Source organism: Malaclemys terrapin, chromosome 8, assembly GCF_027887155.1.
Source record: "Malaclemys terrapin pileata isolate rMalTer1 chromosome 8, rMalTer1.hap1, whole genome shotgun sequence".
Taxonomy (NCBI): domain Eukaryota; kingdom Metazoa; phylum Chordata; order Testudines; family Emydidae; genus Malaclemys; species Malaclemys terrapin.
The window spans coordinates 89,502,840-89,530,209 of NC_071512.1; the positions used below are offsets into that span (position 1 = coordinate 89,502,840).

The following is a 27,370-nucleotide window of genomic DNA, read 5'->3' on the forward strand; positions in this document are numbered from 1 at the left end:
CCTCCTTTCCTTTTAGATGATGTGTGCAGAATTTCAAAGCCAATTTGCATGGAAAAATAAGCATCTGCTGAGCTATGAAAATTTGTTGAGCAGATGTGCATATAGCAACAACTTGGAGTGTTGCAAAGTAAATTGTGCTCTGCCTGTTGAGCTGACACCTGCACCTTTCTGTATAAGTGTACAGTATCTGAAAGGGCCAGACAGGGTGGGAACCAGGCCTTCCTAGAGTGGTGATGCTGAGGCCTGATTCACAATGCCTTGATATGGCAGTCCGCCTTTGCCTAGGAAAATAGGAACCGGGAGTATAGCCAGAACTGCGTTGTGGTTCCACCACCAATCTCCCACAATGGTGAACAGCACGGTCTTGAGTGGAGTGCATCCTCTAATGGCGTTCCCTAAACCACCCCATTCTGCTAATCTAGGGTCGAGCCCCTCTTTGTCTAAATCCAGTTTCGTAAGAATAAGACTCCTGGACAGTGCATTTCAGAGCAATTATTCCTCTTCTCAGTAGGTTCAATTGACTGCAATTTGTTCTGCCTTTATAATGCCACTCAGAACATTGTGGGGCATTTTTAACCATTAACTGTTTTACTGCAGTAAAAGAAATGATGCTTTTAAAAATGCAGTAAGCTGTGTTATATCTGTCTTCTCACATATTAATATGATAAGACTGTCCTGATGCCCAGTTTCACTGCTGGTTTAATGTTCACTTGAAGTTTTAGATATGCTACACTATGCACTTTCCATTTCAGTGGTTTCAGTACAGTCTAACTGTAACTAATCTTTTTAGCCAATATAATAGAGACATAAAGGAAATTCTGAGATCATGACTAAAATATAAGTAGCTAGGAGGCAAATGGTTGGGAACCTGTATCTGGTTCAGTTGGCTTGAGAGCATTTTAAGCTGTTGTGTGATACTGAAGGCAGTCTATTTCACTACAGGGTATTTGTTTGTTTTTCAGTTATTGATTGCAACACTGTAATTTTTCCATATTTTAGGTACAATTTCAATAGAAGTGTAATGGGCATAGTTCTATACTTAAAATACAGTAATATCTGAAGATGGGTGGAATTTACAGTGTTTTATTAAATGTATATTGCTGAGATAGGGTCGGTTGCGCAGAAGTACTTAGTTATATTTCTTATGTCTTGTTCAGTATTAATACTTTTCTTTTACACATATAGTGCCTTTACTTTCCCGAATTCTGCCTTCCGATGCGTGTAAAATATACAAACAAGGTATAAATATCAGGTAAGCACTGGTTTGTACTATTGTAAACTTAAGTTAAAACAAAGTGTTTATTACTGAACTACAACAGTCCAACTGAAATATCACTTCTGGTAGTGGTTTGAAGACTATAAATCAGGGGTGGGCAAACTTTTTGGCCGAGGGCCACATCTGGGTGGGGAAATTGCATACAGGGCCATGAATATAGGGCTGGGGCGGGGGGGGGGGGTGCGGTGTGCAGGAAGGGGCTCAGGGCAGGGGTTCGGGGTGCAGGCTCCAGCCCTGTGCCACTTACCTGGAGAGGCTCTAGGGTGGCAGTGGCGCACGGCAGGGCTAAGGCAGGCTCCCTGCTTGCCCAGGCCCCGCGCTGCGCCACTCCCATAAGCGTCTGGCATCACGTCCCCACTGCTCCCCTCCCGGTCAATGGGAGCTGCGGGAGGCGGTGCCTGCAGGTGAGGGCAGCGCGCGGAGCCCTCCCCCCCCACACACCATCCCCCAGGGGCACAGGGACTTGGTGCCGGCCACTTCTGGGAGCGGCGTGGAGTCCGCAGTGCCACAGGAGTGGCAATCCTGCAGGTTGTAGTTTGTCCACCCCTGCAATAAATGGCTCCAGCCTTTAGAGCGTTCCGAAACAGTATTATGCTTGCATTTTTTTTTCCCCCTGAAGGGCAGTGGGGGGAGGGGGAAGAAGTTGCACATTGTCCTTTTTAAAAACAAAAAAAACCCTCGTGCTTATATAACAGACTAGAACTGCCTTGCAAATAACCGAGATCTGCATTCTGAGCTAGTTGCAAAGGTTTAGTTCTGTTTAAATTAAAGATTGCTTTATGTAATGGTTAGGTTTCAGGGGTCTCTATGGAAGTGAATCAAACAAGCATTTACAATTATTCTAATACCAAACAGGAGTGGGCTATTACTGTTGACTGTAATTAACTCTACCTCGGGCATAATTGGGAGTAATAGGATAAAATTAAGGGAAGAAACTTAGTCAAGGAAAATCTGTAAATAGAGAGACCTATTGTATAACAGTGTTTTGTGGGATGTGGTGAAATGCATTATAACTTGTCCTGTCCAGTTTCAAGTGACAAAGCATCAAAGAACACTCTAATGGGAAAATCTCTTTTGACACTTGTTGCCTTTTAGATTCTTTGGTGCCTAATCTAAATTCTTATTTGATTCAATTCTGTAAATGCTTGCAAAGGCAGCCTAGTATGTTTTTAATATTTTTGGAATAAGTGTTTTCTGATATTCTTGTGCATTGGAATGCAGCTTTCTGCTCTTCTAGGTGCTAAAGTTGATTTTCTTAGAAGTCAGCTCAGATGATGCTCTTGACTAACAAGTGTTGTAATTACTGAAATGCTTCTGAAACTTAACTAGACAGGGATAACTATAACTTAAATTCAAATGGTTGGAGAATGAATTTTGGTTAGTTTTTTACTGAGTCAGTTCCGGGAACAAATAGTTCAGTTGTACCTGACTATCTGTCATGTAACACATTCATGTCTCAGTGAGTCAATTATATTTTTAAACATTATTTGAATTAAAGCAGATTTCAGATATTTTGTTCAGAAATGTGGCTGCTCTATAAAACATCAGTGGCAAAGGTTACTATAACTTCAGAGAACAAATGTTCAAATTCTGAGAGGCAGAGTTATAAACCATTTTGTTTCTACAACTTTTACAGCTCGGCTCTTTAATTAGCTGTAATATTCTTTGTTGGATTCAAGTGTCTCTTCCCTTTAAGCTCCAAAATCAAAAAAATCAGAATAATAAATTAGTCAAAGAAACTGCTGCTCTCTTTTAAAGCTTTTAACACAGAAATATGTTCTGACTTTTTAGGTCAGCTCTCACTGAGACCAGTCTGAGTCTCTTCTCTGCGCATATGCTACTTGCATTAATGGTAATGGGAGTTGAGAGTGAATCTACATGAGAATACCCTATATTGTCTTGAATTTAAAAGATGAATAAATGGCATAACTGATTTTAAAAATATTGCTTAAGGACTAGTGGCTGTTAGACTAAACAAATCTGGTGGCTTTAGCTGTCTGTAAAAACACACATTTTGGAGGCAGCCCACAGGAATTATATCTGGGGAAAACTTCATGCTCCACTCAACTCTTAATTTAACAGGTAGAAGTATTCCCTATGCCAGGGGTCGGCAACCTTTCAGAGTCTTCATTTATTGACTCTAATTTAAGGTTTTGCGTGCTAGTAATACATTTTAACATTTTTAGAAAGTCTCTTTCTATAAGTCTATAATATATAACTAAACTATTGTTGTATGTAAAGTAAATAAGATTTTTAAAATGTTTTAAAAACTGCATTTAAAATTAAATTACGATGCAGGGCCCCCCGGACCGGTGGCCAGGACCCGGGCAGTGTGAAAATCAGCTCGCGCGCCACCTTCAGCACGTGTACCATAGGTTGCCTACCCCTGCCCTATGCCTATGCGGCTGAAAATACAAGAAAATAAATAAAAGGCTGGAAATAGTCTAGCTAAATATGACAAAAACAAGGCAATGCAAAGTTCACTCTGTTACTGGTCCTCTTCTCAATTTGGGCCAGATCCTGATACCATTACGTGCAACCTTGCTGAAATCAGTGAAACTGTTCAGTAATCCTCGTTCACACTGAATAACACATATCAGAATGTGGCCACTTATGTTTAGGGAAATTCCTCTCAGTGTATTTGTATGCCAGGTAAGATCAGTCAGTATCCTGATACCATGCAGTTTTGAGGGCAAAAGGATGCAGTGGCAGCTTTTCTTAAAATGTTTTCCATTTGTAATTCTGCTATATTGATACAATATGAAAGGAAATCATTATCTTTTGCCATGAAAGTAACATAAAAATCCCCCTGAACTGTATTTGTAATGTAGGACTAAGTCTCACTGAATTCTGTACATTTCGCCATATTTATATAATTGAATCCCTATACATTTTCCTATGCATTTGTGCCACAACCTTAGTTTGCATTTATACAGGTATCTTTACTACATTTGGAATTTACTGTATAAGCAAAAAGTAGTAATTTGTTGCCTATTTATACAAGTGAAATTTGCAATAATAATTATATTAAAACACAATGAAAATGTAGACTTTACTATACCATTTTGGGGGGAAAAGCAATGCTGTTGGATGCTAATAGAACTCATTTGTGTATTTGAACATTTCTGGATAATTCCTTTTGCAAAGGTGCTTTACCATGGGTATATTTCCACAGGCTTGACACAACTCTCATAGACTTTACTGACATGAAGTGCCAACGAGGGGATTTAAGCTTCATTTTCAATGGTGATGCAGCACCCTCTGAATCTTTTGTAGTTTTAGACAACGAACAAAAAGTTTATCAGCGAATACATCATGAGGTGAGCAGCTGCATATATACACAATGTTAAACATATTCCCTTATACCTATATGTTTTCAGTACTAATGAAATACTTACATTACATGTGTATTCTCCTAAAAAGTCAGGTTCTGTACCCAACTTTAAGCTACTGTTTACATGGATGGTGATGCAAAATCAACAAAATGGGGCAAGGTGCTTTCAAATAATAACTTTAAAGCTTCTTAACTGATTTTAGACAGCTATCTATCCCTTTCCATGGAAACAGAGAAAAATTGGAGCAGAGTTGTAAACACATCGCCATTGAAGTTAGGGATGGTGATGCTGTTTGTTTTTTTTTGTTTTGTTTTTTTTCCCCTCTTCTTCCCCCCAGTACCAGACAAACTGTTTGAATCTGTTTTTTTCCATTGGTGGTACAGTAATGTTAAACTAATTGAAACTGTACCCGTACACTGAATTATTAGTACATTTGGCTGGCACAGTTTTAGACCATGTGCCTCCTTCTGTAATACCAATTGTATAAGGTACTATGATGCCGATGTTATAGGACATTTTTTGAATAATTCCAATAAAATAGCTACTTCTTGAAGCATCCATAATTTTCTGGGGGGAAAAAATGATCCAATTAAAAGGATAAGGCTTATTCATGTACAGTCTGCTTGTAAAAATTAGAAAATTTAAAATAATCAGTAAGTACTGTTCAGTATTGTAGGATTTCTTTTGCTCCAGGAATCTGAGATGGAAACGGAGGAAGAAGTTGACATTTTAATGAGCAGTGATATTTATTCAGCAACATTATCAACCAAATCAATTACCTTCACGCGTGCCCAAACAGGATGGCTTTTCAGAGAAGACAAAACAGTAAGTCTGAACAGAGCCTCTCTGTCTTATCCAGCCCTTTCTTTGTTCCTGTGTTCAAAATAGCACTGGCAGATGGTGTTAATGCAAAAGAGGAGAGTAAGGAGTGTGTGTTTGTCTCACCTCTCTTTGAGTTGTAAGCCATGGAGGAAGAGGGTTTTTTAAGTTCCTGGTTGAAGCAGAGTCTGTGCCAGATAGTGGAGGCAGTGGAAGCAGTGTAGTTAAAGGATCTATGACCCATTGTGAAGAGACAGGAAAGGGGACAGAAAAGTGCAGTATTCCACAGTAGAAGTAGAGAATGAACAAGAGATTATGAAGACCTGAAGTCGGAAGTAGGGGAATGAAGACTTGAGAATGAAGATGTTTAAACATTTTGCTATAGCTTGGACAGAATCAGTGTTTAGATGCCACCGTAATAGTTGACATATTAAAACAGAGAGAAACCAAAACAATGGCAGAAAGCACATTAATTCCTTTTCAAAGGATTGGATGAAGAGAAGTCATAACGGTTGTTGTTCAGGCACTCGTTTTATTATCTCTGGCTAATGAAGACACTTCAACTTAAAAACTCCCAAAGGCTATTTCTGATAGCTGACAGCATTTGCTAGGTCCCCTGTCAAACCACTCCCCTCTTGCCAGGATGCAGTTTTCAGCCAGTCTTTGCTTCATCTAGTTCTCCTACCAGCTCCCCATTCAGGGCAGGCAAGATAGCAGGTGAGGCAATAATCAGCTGACCTAGGTGCTCTGCCCATTCTTCTGACATTCCAGATCCCAGACAGCAAAGGCAGATACAAAAATTATGCAAAAATACAACTTTATTAAAAAATTTTAAAGCATACAGTGTAGAAATCCCATGGGGATTCATCTGAAAAATGCAACAGTTAAGTCAGCTTAGTCAGTAGGCACCCAGTGCACTTTGGTGTACTAACTTTAACTGTGTTCTGGCTGATCATTTTTGAAGAAACACCTGCTAATTTGGAACTCTGAGTAAAAATTGAGCTCAATATACTTTATGCCCCTGTGTCTTCTGATTCCACCGAAATCTACACTAGACTGCATCATTGTCAGGTACAGACAGAAAATACAGCTCACTGTATTTGCACTTTGACAAGATACATTTAGAGCTTGCAGAAATCTACATTAATTTGAATTAACCAGGGGGAAAAAGCCAAACTCTCTACAATTGTTACTGCTCTTACAGCTGTAGAAACTGTGAACATACAGAATGCCAGTACCTTATACTTGTTCAGGTTTGATAATCTCAAAGAGGATGAAGCAGAGATATCAACAGTGGTCAGAGACATGGGGTTGTGGATTTACCTGTGATGTTGGAGATGACCTACTCTAGGATTATTTAGTGCAGAAAGGCAGATTGGGAGGGATGAGACTAAAATTTGGGAAATAAGGACCTGAACCTACAAGCTTTTTTATGTTCCATTGAACACAGGAGGTGGTGCTCAGCATTTCATAAGATCAGGCCCTGAGGTATTAAAAAAAATTAAAGGAGTTAACAAAAATTGTGTGGGGCTACTATTTCTTATCTCATTCTACAAGAATAGAGACATTCAAAGCTGTAAAGTAGAAAGTAATACCATTTATAATTTTAAATTACTAAACTGCATACAGTAATACCAAGAGTAATGGCAAATAATTTCACAGTGGTTTTTTTAAAGGATTAAATAAACTAACACTTCTTGCTATGCAACCTAGACACATGGAAAATCCAACCTGTCCGAGAGGTACTAGCACTCATTTGTAAGGCAATGAAAGCAATGTTTTCTTCTCCTTAGGTATAGATATACTGCCTGTTGTTCTCCTGTGTGGGGGAAGATTTTTGCCTTCTTTTGAAGCATTAGGTGATGTCACTCAAAAGTTAGCTCATATCTGACCATGTTTTTCTAATTTTTACTTTTTCCATTTTATGAAATGTAAACTTTAGGTGCAAAAAATAAGTCATATGTATAAAATATCAGTTGATACAGTCAGCTGTTCTAGAATGTACCAGCCACAGAAGAAAAAAACATGTTTCCCCTTGCCATCTTTAGATTAGCTCTTTGGGAAATGCTGCCATAAATAGATGTTTTGTGCTAATGTAAGTTTTTATCCCCAAAGAAATCCTGGCAAGGGCAGCCAGTGTTACTGCTGCACTTGCATTTACATTGTCGGAGGTATTCAGTGTTAATGAAAGTGCTCTGTCAGTACAGGTGACTTAAAGTATAACATTCATTCTTATGTTCTTAAATGTATTTCCTTTCATGTAACAGAGTCATTTTAGTCTTTGAATATTCCTGATTTAAGTTATTTTACCGTAGCTTTTGAGTTCATTAATGTCAAATATCTATCTTACAGGAAAGAGTAGGAAACTTCTTGGCAGACTTCTACTTGGTCAATGGACTTGTTTTAGAATCTAGGAAAAGAAGAGAACATCTCAGTGAGGAAGATATTCTTCGAAATAAGGCCATCATGGAAAGCCTGAGTAAAGGTGGTAACTTGATGGAACAAAATTTTGAGGTATAGTTAGCTTGTTATCTACATCAGTTTTATTCCAGGGAATGTTAATCTTCACGCTTGATACCTAATAAGCTTTATAGAAAAAAAATGTTTCCCCCCCTCTTTTCTGTATAAATCTTAGTTTAAAACATCTGAACTGGTTTATAACTCTAATCAATGTGGTCTTTCCCCTGTTAAATTCCTTCTGATTATACTGAATATTTCAGTGAGTGATCCCTGGATCTTTCATAATGGCTTTTTCTATAAGGTGGAGTTCTTTCTGGCTGACTGAATCAGAATAGTTTAGTTTTCTATTTGGCAGGATTTTTTGGTTTAGAATGTTGCTTTGAAGGTCATCTTTTTGTCAGTGCTGTTCCCTGCTAGAGCACTTTATAGAGGTGGCCAGCTGATTTTACCCAGGACCTGGCTTCTGAATGGTCTCCATTTTAAATACCTTATCAAGCCAATTGGTTAGAGCTTTGGACAGGATTAACCTTAAAATGTAGTTTCCCTCTTTCCTTCATGAACTGGGAAATTATTCCCCAAATAGTTAGAACTGCTGACTTATAGTCTTCGCACTATCCTAAATGTTTGATTGTACTTTTGTGGTTTTAGTCTGTCTCATGATTTTCAGGAAAACTTTATGCATTTTTGTGGCTTACACTCTTTGGTTAAAATGTGGTAACATAAGGAAGGCATGGATATCACTTTACTATCTTGAGCTAATTATAGTTACTTTCAATGGATAGCAAATACTTCACTGATCATAATGTAAAGAAAGCAAACTGCTACATGAAGTCAAAGTATGCGGAGTTCAACTGTGTGGTGAATTGAGTTAATATTTTCTATTTGTCGAGTTTTGGTGTGTGTTTAAAATTATCCAGCATAAAATGACTGAAGTGATGTTATGCTTGGGGGGAGGGAGCAGAGGTGGGGGAGCATTGGAATTACTTGATGTTACTAATATGTAACTTGTCACAGTGGACTTGCTGCTTGGGGGATTTATAAGAGCAGCCAAGCAACTTACTATTTTTACATGGATAGTGAGTTCAGTGTTAGTAAGGAATGACTGTGCAGTTGTGCCAGGTTATGCAAATTACAGGAGTGTCTTTCTGGACCATAGTGCTTCAGAGAATAGGATTCTCGTACATTTTTATTTGTGTATATATTTGTGAATATAGAGCCAAGATTTTTTTTCCCAAACTGATATAGATATATAGATATATATATATATATATATATACTGGGTTTTGAGAATTTACTACCAATTTTAAAACCTTTGCCTAACTTAAAAATTATACATTCAGTTCCTGAATACATATGGTAATGGAGAGTAGCATCCCTCCATCACCACCCTGGAACAGGGATAGAGATCCACAAGCAATGTTTTAGCAAGCTTCAGGCATATCCAGTTTCCATTGGAAGAGATTAACCTCAGTAGATAGAGACCGCTCAAATCCTACAATAAATGTGGTAATTTATTTATTTGGAATGAATGACACTTTTACACTTAATTTTCACTAGTTTTCTATTGCTTGAGCAGGCACTTAGATTGGTGATAATAGGTGATTTTTTTTTAGAAAGCATAAATACAGTAGAACTGATCGAGGAATAGATTTACCTTCTAAAATCAGCCTGACTGTAATCCATCTAACCTGACACTTGAGTGCTACCATAAAATATTGGGCAAGCATTCTGGATTCCTAATTTAAGTCATAGTGTGATGTGCGCAATGATGTTCTGTTTCATGGTATTAAATAGACACTTTCTTTTTGCTAATGGAAATAACCTGGTTTGGTAATGTTATCTGCTTCTGTCTACCAAGTAAGTGACTCTTGCAAGTCAAGCTTGAAGTTCATTTGCAGGACAGTGTTGAACGCTGATCCTGAAATATGCTTGGATGAGTAGAGAAAACGATTACTTACCACCTCATAACTGTTGTTCTTCGAGATGTGGTGTTCACGTCCACTCCAATCAGACGTGTGCACGCTGCGTGCATGGCCGTTGGAAAGTTTTTTCCCTTAGCAGCTCCTGTCGTGTCGGCTGTGGAGCCCCTGCAGTGGCACCTTTATGGCGCTCAATGTATGACCCTGTTGACCCAATCCCTCTTCAGTTCCTTCTTGCTGGCTGCTCGGAGAGAGGGGAGGAGGAGGATGGGTATTGGAATGGACGTGAACAACACATCTCTAAGAACAACAGTTACGAGAAGGTGAGTAACTGTTTTTTCTTCTTCGAGTGCTTGTTCACGTCGATTCCAATTGGGTGTCTCCCAAGCTCTACCCTGGAGGTGGGGTTGGAGTTAAGGAATCGTTGATTGGAGCATCACCCTGCCGAATGCTGCATCATCTCTGTTGTGTTGGGTGATAGCATAGTGAGAGGTAAACATGAGCACCGATGACTAAGTCGCTGCCCTGCAGGTCTCTTTTATCGGGACCTGGGCCAAGAACGCAGCTGATGAGGCTTGTGCCCTTGTGGAACGTGCCATAAGAGTTGGGACTGGGACCTTGGCTAACTTGTAACGTGAGGATGCAGGATGTGATCCAGGAAGATATTCTTTGAAATGAGACCAGGAGTCCTTTCATCTGGTCTGTTACCACCATGAACAGTTGGTTCGACTTCCTGAACGGTTTTGTGCACTCGATGTAGAATGCTAGCGCTCTCGGAACATCCAGTGAGTCCAGTCTCTGATCTTGGGTACTGGTGTGAGGCTTAGGATAGAAGACAGGTAGAAAAATGTCTTGACCAATGTGGAATTGTGACACTACTTTGGGGAGGAAGGCTGGGTGAGGCCTGAGCTGCACTTTGTCCTTGTGAAAGACCTTATAGGGTGGGCCGGAGGTCAGAGCCTTTAATTCAGACACCCGCCTTGCTGATGTGATGGCTACCAGGAAGGATACCTTCCATGACAAATAGAACAGGGAGCAAGTCACCAGTGGTTCAAAAGGGGGCCCCATGAGACTGGTGAGGACCAGGTTAAGGTCCCATGCAGGAACCGGTCACCTGATCTGTAGATATAGGCATTCCAAACACTTGAGGAAATGTCCTATCATGGGGTTAGTGAACATGGAGCGTCCAGATGTTCCTGGGTGGAAGGCTCTGATGTTTGAGATGCAGAAGGTACTCCAGGATGAGTGGCATAGACTGGAGTGGAGGTGTGTGTTGCTGGGCACAGCAGCAAGTGAATCTCTTCCACTTAGCTAGATAAGTAGCCCTGGTGGAAGGTTTCCTGCTGCCGAGAAGAACCTCCCTTACTGGCTCTGAACATAGGAGCTCCATGGGGTTTAACTATGAAGCTTCCAGGCCGTGAGGTGGAGGGACTGGAGGTCTGGGTGGTAGAGGCGACCATGGTCCTGAGCGATCAGATCAGGGCAGAGTGGTAGGACGATTGGGGTGTCCACTGACAGCTCCAGAAGCGTGGTGTACAAGTGTTGACGGGGCCATGCTGAGGCAAGCAGAATCACCTCCGCTTTGTCCCTGCAGATCTTGAGCAGCACCTAATGTATGAGTGGACTGGTGAGAAGGCATACATAAGGCAGTCTCCCGAAGGTAGCAGAAACGCATCCATGATTGAACCCAGGCTGTGTTTCTGGAAGGAGCAGAACATTGGGCACTTCTTGTTGCTCCGGGTGGCGAATAGGTCGACCTGGGGAAATCCCCACCTTTGGAAGGTGGGATGAAGAACATCTGGATGGATGAACGGACCACTTGTGGTTGCAGAACGATCTGCTGAGATGATCCACTAGCTCGTTCTGCGCTCCTAGGAGATAAGATGCCTCCAGGTGAATGGAGTGGGCTATGCAGAACTCCCATAGTTGGAGGGCTTCTTGACATAGGTGGGGAGAACGGGCTCCACTCTGTTGATGTAGAACATAGCAGCGGTGTTGTCTGTCATCACTGCCACACTTTGGCCTTGTAGCTGGGACTGGGAAGTTTGGCATGCCAGTTGCACTGCTCTGAGCTCCCTGATATTGATATGAAGGGAGAGCTCATCCCGCGACCACAGGCCCTATGTTCGGAGATCTCCCAGGTTTGCCCCCCAACCCAGATCTGACGTGTCTGTTATTAGGGACAAGGAGGGCGGTGCACTGTTGAAGGGGACACCTTCGCATACCATCTGAGGGTTGAGCCACTATGGTAGGAACTCGAGTATGTGTCCTGGCACTGTCACTACTGAGTCCAACCTGTTGCGCCCCGGTCGGTATATCTGAGCAAGCCACGCTTGAAGGATTCTGAGTCTCATTCTGGCATGTTTGACTAAGTACGTGCAGGCCGCCATGTGTCCCAGGAGACTCAGGCATCCCCTTGCAGTAATGATCGGGTACCCCTGAGGCTTTGAATAATGTCTGTCATGGCCTGGAAACGGGTCTCTGGCAAGAATGCACTTGCCTATACCGAGTCCAATACCGCTCCGATGAATTTTGTTCTTTGGGTTGGTGATAAGAATTACTTGTTCATGTTGATGAGGATTCCCAATCTCTGGAAAGTGGACCTGACCAATCGTACATGAGACTCTACCTGCTCCCTGGTACAGCCCCTGAGCAGCCAGTCGTCTAGGTATGGGTATACCTGCACCTACCTCCTCCGGAAGAAGGCTGCTATGACCGACATGCACTTGGTGAATACTCGGGGGGCTGTCGACAGACTGAATGGTAGGACTGTGAACTGATAGTGTTTGTGGGTGAGCGCAAACCGGAGAAAATGTCTGTGCACAGGTCAAACGGCTACGTGAAAGTACGTGTCTTTCATGTCAAGAGCTGTGTACCCCCAGTCTCCTGGATCCAGGGAAGGGATAATTGTGCTCAGGGAGACTGTGCGGAACTTCAACTTTACCATGAACTGGTTGAGTCCTTCCAGTTCTAAAATGGGTCTGAGACCCACCTTTGCCTTGGGAATTAGAGAGTCACCTGATAGGAATCGATGTGAACAAGCACTCGGAGAAGAAAAAACAGTTACTCACCTTCTTGTAACTGTTGTTCTTCGAGATGTGTTGTTCACATCCATTCCAGTACTCACCCTCCTTCCCCTCTGGCGGAGTAGCCAGCAAGAAGGAACTGATGGGGGGTCGAGTTGGCAGGGTCATATATTGAGCGCCATGAAGGTGCCACTTTTTTGCAGTTCAGCTCTCTTTTCAACACAGTATTAGAGCTTTGTTCCCTACAAATAGATGTCACAATTCCAGGTAGGTAACATAGGGGTTGATATTGGAAACAAATTGTTCATGTGATTAAATAGTAGAAGCCTCTTTAAGAATCCATGACTGGCTTGCCTGGTGAAGTCAACAGACCGGGACTTTCTTGTCTAACAGTTGTCCTTGAATACAAAGCTATTAGATTTATTAGAGAATTAAGGAAGACTGTTTTTAACTAAAATCTAAATTAATTTGATTAAAGTTTACAAATCTTTGTAGCATGTAAACTAAGCATTCTAATTCAGATTCAAGTTGCTTGCTTGCCTATTAGCTATAGGAAGAAATATTCCAATTGCCATCCTTAAATGGAACTTAAATATTTATCCTTTCAATAATTTGGACTTTTCTCCTCTCACTGCTTGTTGGAGGTTGACTGTAACTTCCAAATTCTTTTCACAGTTGAAATGCACCTTCTAAACTTAATATAATGCCACTGGATACGAATTTGCACAATTGAGCTGATATGTAAAATACACATCATCTTTTGTAAATGTTAGTGAAATACTATACAAGCCATCAAATCTTGTTTTCTTACTGTTCTGTTTATAGACTAATAGAACTGAATAGTCAGTTAACATATGGCATAATTATTTTGCTAAGGTGAGCATCAGTATGCTTCTTTTTCTGACAAAGAATATTAAATGTGATGTTGTTATAATGGAAGACAGTATCAACTATGAATGTCCATTCACAGCCAGGCAAGAAAAACAAGCAGATTTTAAATACTAAACATGCCTTGAAGATATTAGGATTTCAGATAGGTTCATCAGAAAGGAGCCCTCTCCAAAGTCAGTGTCTTTTTGGATACTATCTTTAAAAATCACAGCTTTTCAAAGCAGACTAAAATTGCTAGAAGCAGAATATAGCAATTTGGACAAAACTGATTATGAATAAAAGAACTAACATAATGGATTTGTAGTAATGCATCTAAGATCGTGCTCTTTTGGATTGCAGGCAGTTTGGGGCAGGAACTCTTCTGTGTTTGGAAACCACCTAGCATATTTTGGGAATTACCATAGTCCCAATAAGTCAAGGAAGAATGGGAAACTGGTATCTCAGTGTTGGAAATGGGAGTGTAATAAATGTATTTGTCTCTATCAAATGGGAAATTTGCTTTCTTCCATACTTTTTTTTCATAATCATTTCCCTTCCAGTCAACTCCATAATTCAGTCAGCAGAATAAACCTTGTCATGCTTCTGTGTATTGTTGCCTGTGGTGTTCTGAGCAGTAATGAAATGGACCAGTCTCATAAACATCCTGGGTGTTACCAGCACTTTCCAGGCAAAGTAAACGTTACATCAGAGGGAAGATTTCCAGCATTGGGTGATTTTACTATCTTTGTAAATCCTCAAGAATTGTCCCGTTTTAATTCAAATTCTTTGAAAATTAGTGTACCATCAAACAAGATGGCTTCATCCTTGGCAACACCTTATGTAGGAACTTTGAAGTCCGCTGAAGTGCAGTGAGCAGCAGGATTTCTCCCCCACCCCCAACGATACATTAAATATTTACTAGCTGCATAGTCAACTTTATCTCCTTATTTTACCAGCTCTTGGAATCTCAAACAATTCTTTATGCAGTATGTTCTTGAAGTACAGGAGTATCTTCTCAATGTCTTTTTTTTTTTTTTTTTTTAAGTTAAAATCTTTGGATTATTCTTAAGAATATCCTACAATAGCATTGTCCAAACGTCTAGTTTAAAGGGAACTCTTTTTATTTTAAAGAAGAAAAGGTGTATTATGAGAACAATCAGCATAAAGATTTTATTTATAGTATACATTAGCCATAATTTCCATCAGTCTCTTCTTTCCTGTTACTTGTCGTCCTGATGTTCGTGATTATTGCTGCACTAAAATAACAAACTTCTGTGTGAATTAATACTTGGAGCCAAATGTCCACATGCAAAGTTAAAACCCTGGGAGGGAAGAGCAGGAGGTAGAGTTGAAACTGTTAAACTTGGCTAGCTTCATATTGGATGGGATGAACGGATACATTTTATAGACTGAAAAGTGCAATTTTATCTTTTGAACAATATAGTACCATGCAATAACTTAATATTTTACAGATAGTGACCACTTGTTTTTCCTTAACAGCCTGTCAGACGACAGTCCCTTACTCCACCTCCACCCAACACAATTACGTGGGAAGAATACATATCTGCTGAAAATGGAAAGTAAGTGTATCTGTTTCTTTTAAAGACCGAGTCTTTAGCTGTCGTTTCCTTCTTTGGCTTATGTTTTTACAGCTCCGTAGTATCTGTATTTTTCTTGCCTTGGCCTATAAAACACACTTTTCACAAGGCTGGCATGAGTAAAAAAGGGGTTGTGTAGCAGGGAGGATATAAATAATTTGACAATATAATCTTACACTGCAATTAACTGAAAATATAGCAATATTTTGTAAGCTTGTGGACTACTTGATATCTGAAGCCTAAACTTTAAACACTTAAAAGAATAAGCTCTGTGTTTAACACATTTCAGTAAAGCTTTCTACGTACAACAATCCTATTTATCCTTAAGGTAGTGTCAAATTAATTGCTAGCACCAAATAGACCTCAGTTTTGACTTCAGGCAAGATGTAATAAATAGCTTATGACCAAACCCATTATTTACATCCAAAAGTGCACATTTTCTGAAACAATGTGTAGAAACTGCTCGATAGCAGCCATGTTTTGTGTAAAATGCAATCCTCATCTAACACCATAGTTAGCTACTTGTTGCCTCTTATACTTGTTCACTGTAGTTTAGATTATGTAAATTCAGCAGCTGAGTAAAAATTGTTTTTCCTATGATTAGACTTTCCGTAATTTGATGTCTGAGCACCCAAAAGTGTGCTAGCTGCTTCACAAAAACCAGTAAAGATACAGTCCTTGGTCCAAAGAGCTCACAATACATATTCAGATGTTACAAAAAGAGGAGTATGGGTGATATACAGAGCAAGATTTACAATATGTGATTATTCAATAAGACATGAACATCTTGATTTTTTTTTATGTATGAACTGATCTACATATAGAGGTGTGGCAGAAGTAAGTATATAAGGAGGGATGTGAATAATTGTACACAAACTCATCTATTAATATGGGGAGAGAAAATGATTAAATGTTAGATTTTTTTTTTTTTTTTTTTTTTTGCTTATTCCAAACATAAATCATGTGTTGGACAGTACAAACATCTAAGAGGATATGAAGGTCCAGTACAAAATTGTGTCCTATGTTGTGTTCTCCAGTGTTTCATCCATTCTGTTTTTAAATTACTACGGCAAAAGAATTTCTGCTGCTTCTGTTGTGAGTCCATTGTACAGTCTGATGGATCTCATACCAAGAATCTTATATTCTGCCTAAACTCTTCCTGTCCCAAGTTCATTATGGCATTTATTGTTTATACTCCCATAGACAACCCTAAACACTTTCCCATACCATCTTGGCTGGTTTTCATGTCTTCCCCCATAGTTCTCATTTAGCACAACCTATCCATATTCACCTGTTTTAATCTTTTTTTCCCATAAGTCAGCTCCTTAATCATTTTTGTTGCTTTTCTGTGAATTCCCCAGACCCTAATGGTAAGCTAAATTAAGATGCCTTCCAATTCCTTTTCTCTCCTAGGTGCAGCTATTATTTCATAATAATTCTCTTAAACATAAATAATGTTTTTCACATCTTAACTCTTTTTTAGGTCTGACTTATTTATTTCATAAAAGCAAACGTCCCATTGAGGAGTGTTTTTTAACTATTTGTTTGTTTGTTTAAAGAGCTCCTCACCTGGGTAGAGAGCTGGTCTGCAAAGAAAGCAAGAAAACATTTAAAGCCACAATAGCCATGAGCCAGGAATTTCCCTTGGGAATTGAATCGTAAGTTAGTTGTCTGTGAACGTTCATATGTGGGGAAATTAAACAGTTACCTTACCTGTACTGTAACTGTTCTTTGAGATGTGGATACAGACATGTATTCCCCTCAGGTGTATGCACATTTATTTTTCTGATTCTTACCCCCTTAACGTCATTGACTTCTTGTACTGCTTCTTCGACAAGGAAACAGGAATGGTTTATGCTGTCAACAGCAGTTTGACTCATTTCCTCAAACTTTCGTTCAGAAATCTACAGTGGAGTGAGTTAGCTCTTCTAAAACGACAGACATTTGTACAAAGCAATGATCAATGAATATGGAAAAATGATATTAATGGGATGAAACCCAATCTGTAAAATGCCTTTACCTTTGCCAGATTGGTCCATACTGCCCACACGCCACCCCACTCTTCTCCCCACTCTCTGCAGCTTCAGGTTTTTTTATCAACTGATATTGAATACAGGTAGTGAGACAATAATGCGTGAAAGCTAAGGAGTTAAGCTTTGTGATAGTTTAAAGCTTGGGTTCCTAGTTCTAGGTCTCCATATAAATGAATTCTAACATTAATCTGGAGCCAAGTTTTGAGGTGTTGGGAGAAGGGAAGAATAGTAATTGGCAGCATGATTTTAAGGTCCAATTTCTCATGATTCACCAAGGCTAGAAACAAAAGCTTTCATGCCCACTTTATTACATGCCATATGTTAAGATGTGGATTACTAGAAATTGAACTTTAAAACTGTCACTAAGACTAAGTCAAAGCAGCAATGCTCTGTCATCACAGGTCTAGGTGTGTGTGTGTGTGTGTGTGTATAGTAGTAGAACTTAGAGCACTAATTTTCAGTCCCTTAACTTTATCAGTTACTTATCCATTGCGTTGGTTTAAATTTTCTTGGAACAAAAATCAAAGTGGCAAAAGTGAAGAGCTTCTAATAAAAATGCACTTTCCTTTTCAGATTATTGAATGTTTTAGAAGTAATTGCACCCTTCAAGCACTTTAACAAACTTAGAGAATTTGTTCAGATGAAGCTTCCACCAGGCTTTCCTGTAAAGCTAGGTAAGGTGACTCTTTTTCAGCTTCTATTAAGGCAGGGGTCTCAAACTCAAATGACCACGAGGGCCACATGAGGACTAGTACATTGGCCCAAGGGCTGCATTACTGATCCCCCGCTGACCTCGGCCCTGCCCCCACACCACCCCTTCCATGAGGCCCGCCTCTTCCCACCCCTTCCCCAAAATCCTCACCCCAACTCCGCCCCCTCCCTGCCCCCAGGGGGCACAGGAGGGGTGTGGGGTGTGGTGGGGGCTCAGGGCTGGGAGTTGGGGTGTGGGGTGCAGGAGGGGTGCAGCGGGGGTTGGGGTGCGGCAGGGGTTCAGGTCAGGGGGTCGGGATGCAAGAGGAGTGGAGGCTACAGCAGGGGGTCGGGGTGCGGGGTACGGCAGGGGGTCAGGGTGCAGGAGGGGGCGGCAGGGGATTCAGGGCAGGGGGTCGGGGTGCAGGAGGGAGTGCGGAGTGTGGCAGGGAGTTCGGCTGCAGGAGGGATTCGGGGGGCAGGCTCCCTGCCCTGACCCCACGCTGCTCCGGGAGGCGGCTGGAACCTGGGGGAGGAGGGGCACAAGGGTCTGTGTGTTGCTGTTGCTTCAGGCACCGCCCCCAGCAGTTTCCATTGGCCGGGAACGGGGAACCAGAGCTGCTGGGGGCGCTGCCTGAAGCAACAGCAACACACAGACCCATATGCCCCCCCTTCCCCAGCTTCCCGGAGCGGCGCGGGGGCAGGGCAGGCTAGGGTGACCAGATCACCCAAGGCAAATATCGGGATGCGGGGGGAGGGAGGGAGTGACGCGGGGGGGTGTGGCGGGGGGCGTGGCCAAAAAAACCAAAAACCTTCCTCCGCAAGCGCTGGAGGGAGGCCCGGGAGACGCAGGGGAAGCGCGGGGCCGGGGTGAGTAACAGTCCGGCCTGGCCCCGAGCAGGCAGGACTCAGTTGGGTGGTAGGGCGAGGAGGGGGGCGGCCCGCGGGGCCAGGCGGCGGCTGTTCTCACCCCCGGGCAGCGGGACTCGGGAGCAGCTGCTGCTGCAGCTCCCACTGCTGCGGGGGAGGAAGTGGCCATGGCGCTCCGCGGCTGCGGCTCTGGCGCCCCCGAACCCCCCGAGCCGGGGCCTGCTGCGGGGACCCAGCAGCGCCCACGCTGGGCCCAGCCCCTGGCCAGTCGCGTCTGGGCTGCTGCCCAGCTGGTGCAATCCCGCGGCGGCCCCGGAGTGGGGGCAGCGGGCCCCAGCCCCACCGTCCCGCAGGGGAACGAACGGGGCTGGGCGGCCGATGCCTCCGCCCCGGGGCTGCCGCGGGATTTCACCAGCTGGGCAGCAGCCCAGACGCGACTGGCCAGGGGCTGGGCCCAGCGTACGCGCTGCTGGGTCCCCGCAGCAGGCCCCGGCTCGGGGGGTTCGGAGGTGCCGCAGCCACGGAGCGCCATGGCCGCTTCCTCCCCCGCGGCAGTGGGAGCTGCAGCAGCGGCTGCTCCCGAGTCCCGCTGCCCGGGAGTGAGAACAGCCGCCGCCTGGCCCCGCGGGCCGCCTCCCTCCTCGCCCTACCACCCAACTGAGTCCTGCCTGCTCGGGGCCAGGCCGGAGTCTCACTCACCCCGGCCCCGCGCTTCTCCTGCGTCTCCCGGGCCTCCCTCCAGCGCTTGCGGAGGGAGGGGGAATGGTGAGCCCGGGGAAGAGGCGGGGATTCGGGGAGGGAGCCAATCGGGGGAGGAGGGGGCGGAGTCAGGGCGGGGGGGGGCGAGCACTTCCGGGCTCCGGGGCATTTCCTTGTTTGTCCGGTGTCCCGACCGCACGTCGGTCGGGACGCGGGACAAACAAGGAAATATCGGGACAGTCCCGATAAAATCGGGACGTCTGGTCACCCTAGGGCAGGCAGGCAAGGAGCCTGCCCTGCCCTGCTCTGTCCCCGGTGTGTGTTGGGTCAGAGCCGCTCTAGGTAAATGCTGGGGGCGGGGGGAGGCCGCAAGGAGCTCGCGGGCTGCGTGTTTGAGACCCCTGTATTAAGGTGATCCTCCATTTTCAAGAAGTGGAGGTGTTTAATTGAAATGACTAAATTTGTGTAATAAGCTGTTGATTTTGGGTTATATAAAGGAAACTTAATTCTCTGTTACAATGGGCTGCCACAGCCTTTAGAGGAATATAGTCCAGACCTTGGTGAATGGAATAAACACAATCCCATTATGTTAGTGAAAGACTGAGGAATATTTATAGCTGGGATTAGAAGAGTCAGCAACCAAGAAGTCATTTGCTTTACTAGTCACTAAAGGACCTGACTGAACAGTGGAAGCTCCAGATTATAAAAAATTACCCTTTCCTTGTGCTGGGGCTCATTCTGAAGTGAAGACTGCATGGTGTGGTGCTCCCAGGGAAACTGCAGATCACTTGAATCAAGAGATGACCTTGGCCTTGAGTGAAGGAATACACTTTTGTTCATGTTAGTCCTGTGAAAATTCTGATTCTAATCAGGACTGTTGCCAGGACCCCTAACCCTACATCCTCATATGGCAGATTTTTTTTTCCTCTTCGAGGATTGTTCAGAATATTTTCTCTACATTTACTATTTATTGCACCTCGTGATTACTGTAAATCACCTATGAGAAACTACATGCAGGTTTCCAGTTTCTGTTAACAGATGGATAAAACATATTTGCTAATTTGCGTGGACAGATAACCACAGCAAAACCTTAAGCCATAAAGAAGCAGACCCACCCAGTTCACAAATAGCAGCAGAGATCCAAGAATAAACTGTCTCTTCGGTCTAGGGTTATTTGTTATAAACCAGGGTGCTGGTGGTATATTTGAACTTTTTTTTCGTTTTAAATGCACCAAATCCTACCTTCTGTTACACATGCACAACCCCACAGTATTCAGTGGGAACTGCTTGTGCAATCTGAACGCTGAATTTGTCCATAGCTTTTAAATACTATTTTGGATTAAAACAAAAACAAACCCAACTGATTTACCCACCTCTAAGACTTTGCCCAAAATTTAAACTGAGACATCTTGATGTTTGAAATTTTATTTAACCATTCTGGCACCTGTGCACTCATTTTGTGCACCTGAGACCAGAACCTGAATATTACAAGAGCCTCTGATTGAGATTTTCAGCACAGTTTTGCTCATCTAATACATTCAGATGTTTATTCAAAGCAAAGGGAATTTGGTTGTCATCTAAACCAAACCTCTGGAGGTTTGCAAGTCATTCAGGGCTTTTCTACACAGGGAGTAGCTATTCCTGATAAAATAGAGTAGATTAAACTAATTTGAAATATTGCACTCTTACTGCAGAATAAGAACATCCCACACATGGAGTCAATCAGCTTTCGGTTCACACTCTACTTTATTCTGGATTAATTTTCATATGTAGACAAGCCAATCATGTGTTTGGAATATTTAAGTCTAGAAACCTATAACTAGAGTCCCTAATCACAAGCGTATGATAGTTTATTAAGCCAATTGTTAATGTAATAATTGTGTAACCCTTTGTCTCTTTGCTCTTCACTGTGCCACTCTGCTCTCTCCAGACATACCTGTGTTTCCCACCATCACGGCCACTGTGACGTTTCAGGAATTTCGCTATGATGAGTTTGACGAATCCATCTTCACTATTCCTGATGACTATAAGGAGGACCCCAGCCGTTTTCCTGATCTCTAATTTAACTGGAAAGTTAATAACAATACCAGCGTACCACAGTGAAAGCAAATGGATGCAAATAGCCCACAGATATAGTTATAGAAGTGGGTCAAAATGGAAGGGATAAACTTTTTTTAAATGATCCAGAAGAAAAGGGAACACACACATGACTGATGTACTGAAATTCACTATAATGGGCATCTAATCTAGTATCTGAATTACAGCAAATCTCCTGATGTGTCATTTACACTTTTATACATACAGTGCTGCGAGCGAGATAGTTTGACACCTCAGTGACTCTAAGGATACTTTAACAGCTGTGAGGACTGTCATTTGTTTATAAATTTTTTACATTTGTTCTTGGTGATACAAAAAGTACTCTTGGACCATTAGCGCAAAAACTGAAATGTCTTAGCTGGATATTAGCCCTTTAAACATCCCACCTTACACAAGGTGACCTTATAATATTCTTTCAAGCTGTTTTCATAAATTGTAAACTATGTAACATTATGTATAGTTCAGTAATTGAATGTTAGTTGAACGTATATTAGAAGGAATGCATTTTCTGTAGATGAATGAACCAAATGGTAACCATTACACAATTGCATTTACACATTGCAATACACTTCAGAAATAGCATTCACTCTGCAGGGAATAAGGTACCTCCTTTAGCACCTTAGTGCAATCCATTGTGGTGCTATTCATGTTTTTATCTGAACTGTTATCTTTTTCACTGCAAGTTTACTAATTTTCCTTTCAAAGAATTTACAAATACTCTCTTCCCCCACCCCCCTCACCTCCCTGCTAGTTTAAAAATCCTTGCTGTGTTCATGATATGGTGTTGATTAGCATGCTTGGGGATTCTTTATCTACCTAGAAATTGCATCACTTGCATTATTTTACTCTTGGTTAGGAGACTTGCCCCATAATCGCTGCACATCAACCAGGCTCTTTTATATTGATGTGGAGCAGCACACTGGAACATATTGGCTGCATCAAGACACAATCTCAGACGTTAGAGAGGTTAAGTGAAATAAAACTTGTATCTTGAAAACCTAGTGTAATTGTAGGGCACATTTAATAGGACTCACAATGGAAAAATGTGCACTTTTCCAATACTTAGGGTGTAACTTCAGTTTCTTCCTCTTGCCATATAATGGAGTATGTTTATTTCTTAAAATAGGCTTTAAAATCAGGAATTGTTTTGGCTTCTTTAACTTATTCATTCCACGGTCCTAAATTTGAGGGTAATCTAGCTTTGTTTTGCTAGAAAGAATGTGTGAAGCTGGCTGTTAGTGCTAATTGTTTGTATGAGATTTAGCTTCAAGTGCTGTGTGTCCAGAAATGTAAATTTTCAAAATTGTTTTGTGCACCCCAGCTAAACTACTTTTTCTAGAAACCCATACAGTAAATGTTAAACTTGAATATCTATAATGAACCATCAATGCTTAGTAAAGGTAACCAATCTTACTAATCAGGTGGATGATGAAATCAGACAGCTAAATCATGATACAGTAAAAGCAGACTTGTCAGCCACATTGGTTTTATTGGGAAATGGTTAAAGTAGAATTCTTTCAAAGGGCGTTGGCCCGGTCTGTATAAAAGGCTGCCCTAAAGTTACAATATCCACAGTTGAAGGAGTCCTATCCCCTCACCCACAATAGCAGTTGACTAAATGGACTGACGGGGAAATAAGGATGGTTGCTCCATTCCAGTAGTATTTTAAACCTGTGAAAGGTTAACACTTGCCTATCTACATTGCAGATTGGTGACTGATACGCTAGAGAGAAATTGATCAGTTCTCAATGAAAATAAAAAGCACTAGTGAATTGTAAAATTGTTGTAGTTATTCCCAAAGTACATAACCAATCACAGATGTTGAACATTTAGTAGGAGTGATGAGTTGTTCTTCCAGCTCATTATGAGTCCCTCAGGTTTGACATTGATTACATGAATCGGTACCTACCTTGCATCCTCCTTTGGCATCAGCTGAAATCCTTAGCAATAAGTGAGACAGAATTATGTGGATGGAGACAGAATTATCTTGTCTGCTCTGTAGGTCAAGGTTAAGCTTCCGTAGGGCCCATTGTAGGAACTTACAATGCCACCCTAGCTATAACTGTTCTAAGGATAAATGGTGAGAGGGCTTCAGTATCCAGTGCTGTCAGTCCAGCATGGGTGACAAAGCCTAAACCTGTTCCTACAATATTTGTAATTCTGAAACTAATGGATACACCTCACAACTTCAGTACTTAACTATGTGGCAATTTCAGCAAAGACAAATTGGGATGTTTCTCAATGACAGAAATCAATAGTTGATTAAATCTTCCTTAGTATTACAAGAAAGGAACTAGTACTTTGATGTAAAAAAACAAACCAACGCCCAAGCCTGTATCATAAAAGCTGCACCCATAGGAAGAGATGCTGGAAGCTGAGTTTTATATTAAAGGCACTATAACTGGATTTTTTTTTTTTAAATAAGCCTTGAGACAAAGTAGAGGGTACAATCCACCCATGGTATGTGAGATCAGTAGTGGGCCTGAAGAGAGGACTGCCTTTTCCTCTAATGAACTGTTTGATTTAAAACTCATTGCCGTCTATGGAAACATGATATCAATGGGCTTTGGACTAAGCCTTACGATACTAGGAATTAGGACAATTAGGAATCATTTGACTGTAACCTTTGTTTTAGAACAGTTGCTGTTAGATTCCAGTGACAGTCTCAATCAAATTTTAAGTAAGAATTAGCATAATTGCTTGCATCAAATCCTTTGGATACACCATAATTTGGCTCGACATTCCCAGTGACAAATTTAAAAACACAGCTAGTGAAATGTGTGCTTTCAAGAGTGGCTTCCTAAATAATACACAGAAGGCATAAGTCTTAGCAAATGAGGGATGATGTGTGAGTACAGGAGGTCAGTGTTGTAGACCAACATCTATGGTGTAGCAGGAGTGAGCTGGCATAGCTCTCTTTCTGTTCCCTCCTGCCATGTAAAGGATAATTTTGTCCCCTCTACAGAGAGTATGCAGCCACAGTACTTTTACAGAATGCATATACCACAGCTTGCTTCAGCAGCATAACAATGAACATGTCATGTAATAGTCTGAAAACTTTACATATGCATGTAAAGGGATTTGTTACAAAAAGATACCCTGGAATGTGAAAGGCAGTTATCTGATTGTTTTAAAAAGCATGACATTTTTGGAAGTATGCTATTTGTATAATTTCAATATCAGTACTGCTGGGAAAACAACAAAAATGTTAATCTTCTACTATCATGGACATTCTAAAACAGTCAAAATTTAGCGATGCAAATTATGAATAATTACATGTCCATTTGAAAGTCAAGCTCTTAAAATTTCAAGATTCCTCACTGCGTGGGGAGGAGCGATCTCAGAGCAAGATTGAAGAAAGCCTAAATGTGAGGTACTTTTTAAAAATTAGCAGTTGGATCTGGCCCTATTTCTTAGTGGTGATTGAAATGTTTGATTCAGAATATTAAAAAACAGCCATTAAGTCTCAAACTGAAACAGAATGTTTGCAAAGTCCTAGAACTGTTCCTTAACCAAACTCAGTTTTACTGGTCTTCCAAAACACCGCTTTAATTTGTGGTAAAGGGAATGCATTTTATTTTATTTTCAAGTAGCTGCGGTTCCAGTCACTCTATTCACTTTTATAACTGCGGTTCTTGACACATGTACTTATCAAATTGATTGTTACAAAACTTGATATATTTTCCTAGAAACCCACCTTAAGTTTGGTAATATATTCAAAGCAACTGTCAATTTTTAAATGTACTTGTTCTTGATTTTTTAATTAATGTAAGGATAATTACATTATTTAAACTTTAACAAATCTCCTGTAATGCTGCAGAGTCATTTATTTTCTTTAGACATTTGTAATTATCATGGAAACTTATGGTCACTTTTTTGCATTTTACTATTTGTGTGGTCTGTGTTCTTAACTTACCTTCACTAATAGTCATTTTTAGGTTGTATCATCTGTTAGAATAAAGACCAAAAGATGCTGTTTGATTCTGAAACTGAACATGTGAAAACTTTAACTATAACTGTACAGTACTTTACATATGTACATTGTAGGCACTTTGTACATGTTTGAGCAAGGATTGAGTTGAGGAAAGGTTGGAGTGCTTCAGCTCATTCTGTAAGGATGTTTTATTGGTCAGTTTTTAAATAAAATATGAAGTTTTCAATATAATCTTGTTCCTCCCATCTCTTGTAGAATTTTGTTACTCTACCTTACTCAGACTAAAAGTTATCTTCACAAGAAGGTTCTGATCCTGAGAAGATATAGTTCCACTTGAAATCAATTTGTTTGTAGGATCTGCATACAACTAAAAACCCACTTCCGGCACCACTGCACTTAAGCAACAGTAGATTTAAAAAAAAAAAAAAATGGGAGGTCAGGGTTTCACATATTAGAATTCACTTTCCATTAAAGAGCCTGATGTATGCAATTTCTCTCACTCAATGATTGGAAGCATGTCATTTAACATAGATCTGGAAGAAGGTGATGAGGGAGAACAACAGACTCCTCAACTCTCCTTTCATTGTTTGCCTTCAAGACATGAAGCCTATAAATTGGGTCTTTTCAAAACCCCCATTAAAAATTTAGTGCTTAACCCTAGAACAGGGGTAGGCAACGTAGGGCATCCTGATTTTCAGTGGCACTCACACTGCCCAGGTCCTTAACCATTTTAAAAACCTTATTTACTTCACATACAATAGTTTATTCATATTGTAGACTTATAGAAAGAGACTTTCTAAAAACATTAAAATGTATTACTGGCACACAAAACCTTAAATTAGAGTGAATAAATGAAGACTCGGCACAACTTCTGAAAGGCTGCAGACCCCTGCCCTAGAATGTGGAGTGGAAACAATTTTATTGCAAGACTAGAGTGATGACTTGCCCCCTGCCTGAGGAGGAAAATTATTTTTAGTCACACCGCTTAGCCTTTCTCCAAAGTGTTGTTGAAATTTACATCTATAAAAAGTTATCTGATTCCTTAACATCTTAAAGGAGACAGAAGTGTTACCTCACGCACATACAGAGCAGGCAATTTACAAGCTTTACATCAAAGCAGCAAAAGCAGGGACCAAGACAATCCTTCGAAGGCCAAACACTACGGTAAAATGCTGGAACGTTAATTATGAGAAGTATTTTTTAAAATAGCAGTGAAAAGCACAACTGTAACTATCCTGAAATTCTTGAAGTTGGACCTGAATCTGAATATTTTACTAGTTAGTGCAGTTAGTAAATAGCTCCCTTACATGTTGGTTATCTGTAATATGCATTTTTATTAACTAGTGAATCCATTTAAAATTTTTCAGCACAGCACTGATAGTTGATTATTGGGAGGGGAGCAGCAGAACATTTTACCTTAATGAGAATGTGGGAACGGTCAGTTACACATCAATTCCTGGTAATGAATTATATTTAATTCAGAATTAGAGCTGTGCAAGAACTATTTCATAATGTTTGGCTTTGTTTTGAATCTGAATGGAAACAATTTCCCATAAAATCAAGTGTTTCATTTCAAGAGTTTGAAACATTGATTGGTTAATGCTTCGCCCCCCCCAAACAAAACTGCTGAAATCAAAATGTTCTAAGTTTTGTTTTCAATTAAATGTAATTTTCTTAGATGTTCTAGTGGAAAATTCAATCAGTGCTATTCAGAATGTCTCAGGTATGCAGAGAACAGCTTGCC

General features: G+C 41.1%; 1 protein-coding gene across 1 annotated transcript in view; it reads left to right on the top strand.

The window, feature by feature from the left end:
• Nucleotides 1-25,857, top strand: part of ANKRD13C (ankyrin repeat domain 13C) — a 54,787-nt gene extending 28,930 nt beyond the window's left edge. The window contains exons 6-13 of the mRNA XM_054037176.1: nt 1,186-1,252; nt 4,452-4,596; nt 5,305-5,436; nt 7,783-7,944; nt 15,206-15,285; nt 16,863-16,961; nt 17,910-18,010; nt 21,526-25,857. Coding sequence (XP_053893151.1) covers nt 1,186-1,252; nt 4,452-4,596; nt 5,305-5,436; nt 7,783-7,944; nt 15,206-15,285; nt 16,863-16,961; nt 17,910-18,010; nt 21,526-21,656 — 917 coding nt within the window. The 3' untranslated portion in view covers nt 21,657-25,857. The remainder of the gene's footprint in view (nt 1-1,185; nt 1,253-4,451; nt 4,597-5,304; nt 5,437-7,782; nt 7,945-15,205; nt 15,286-16,862; nt 16,962-17,909; nt 18,011-21,525) is intronic.
• Nucleotides 25,858-27,370: the final 1,513 nt, after the last annotated feature.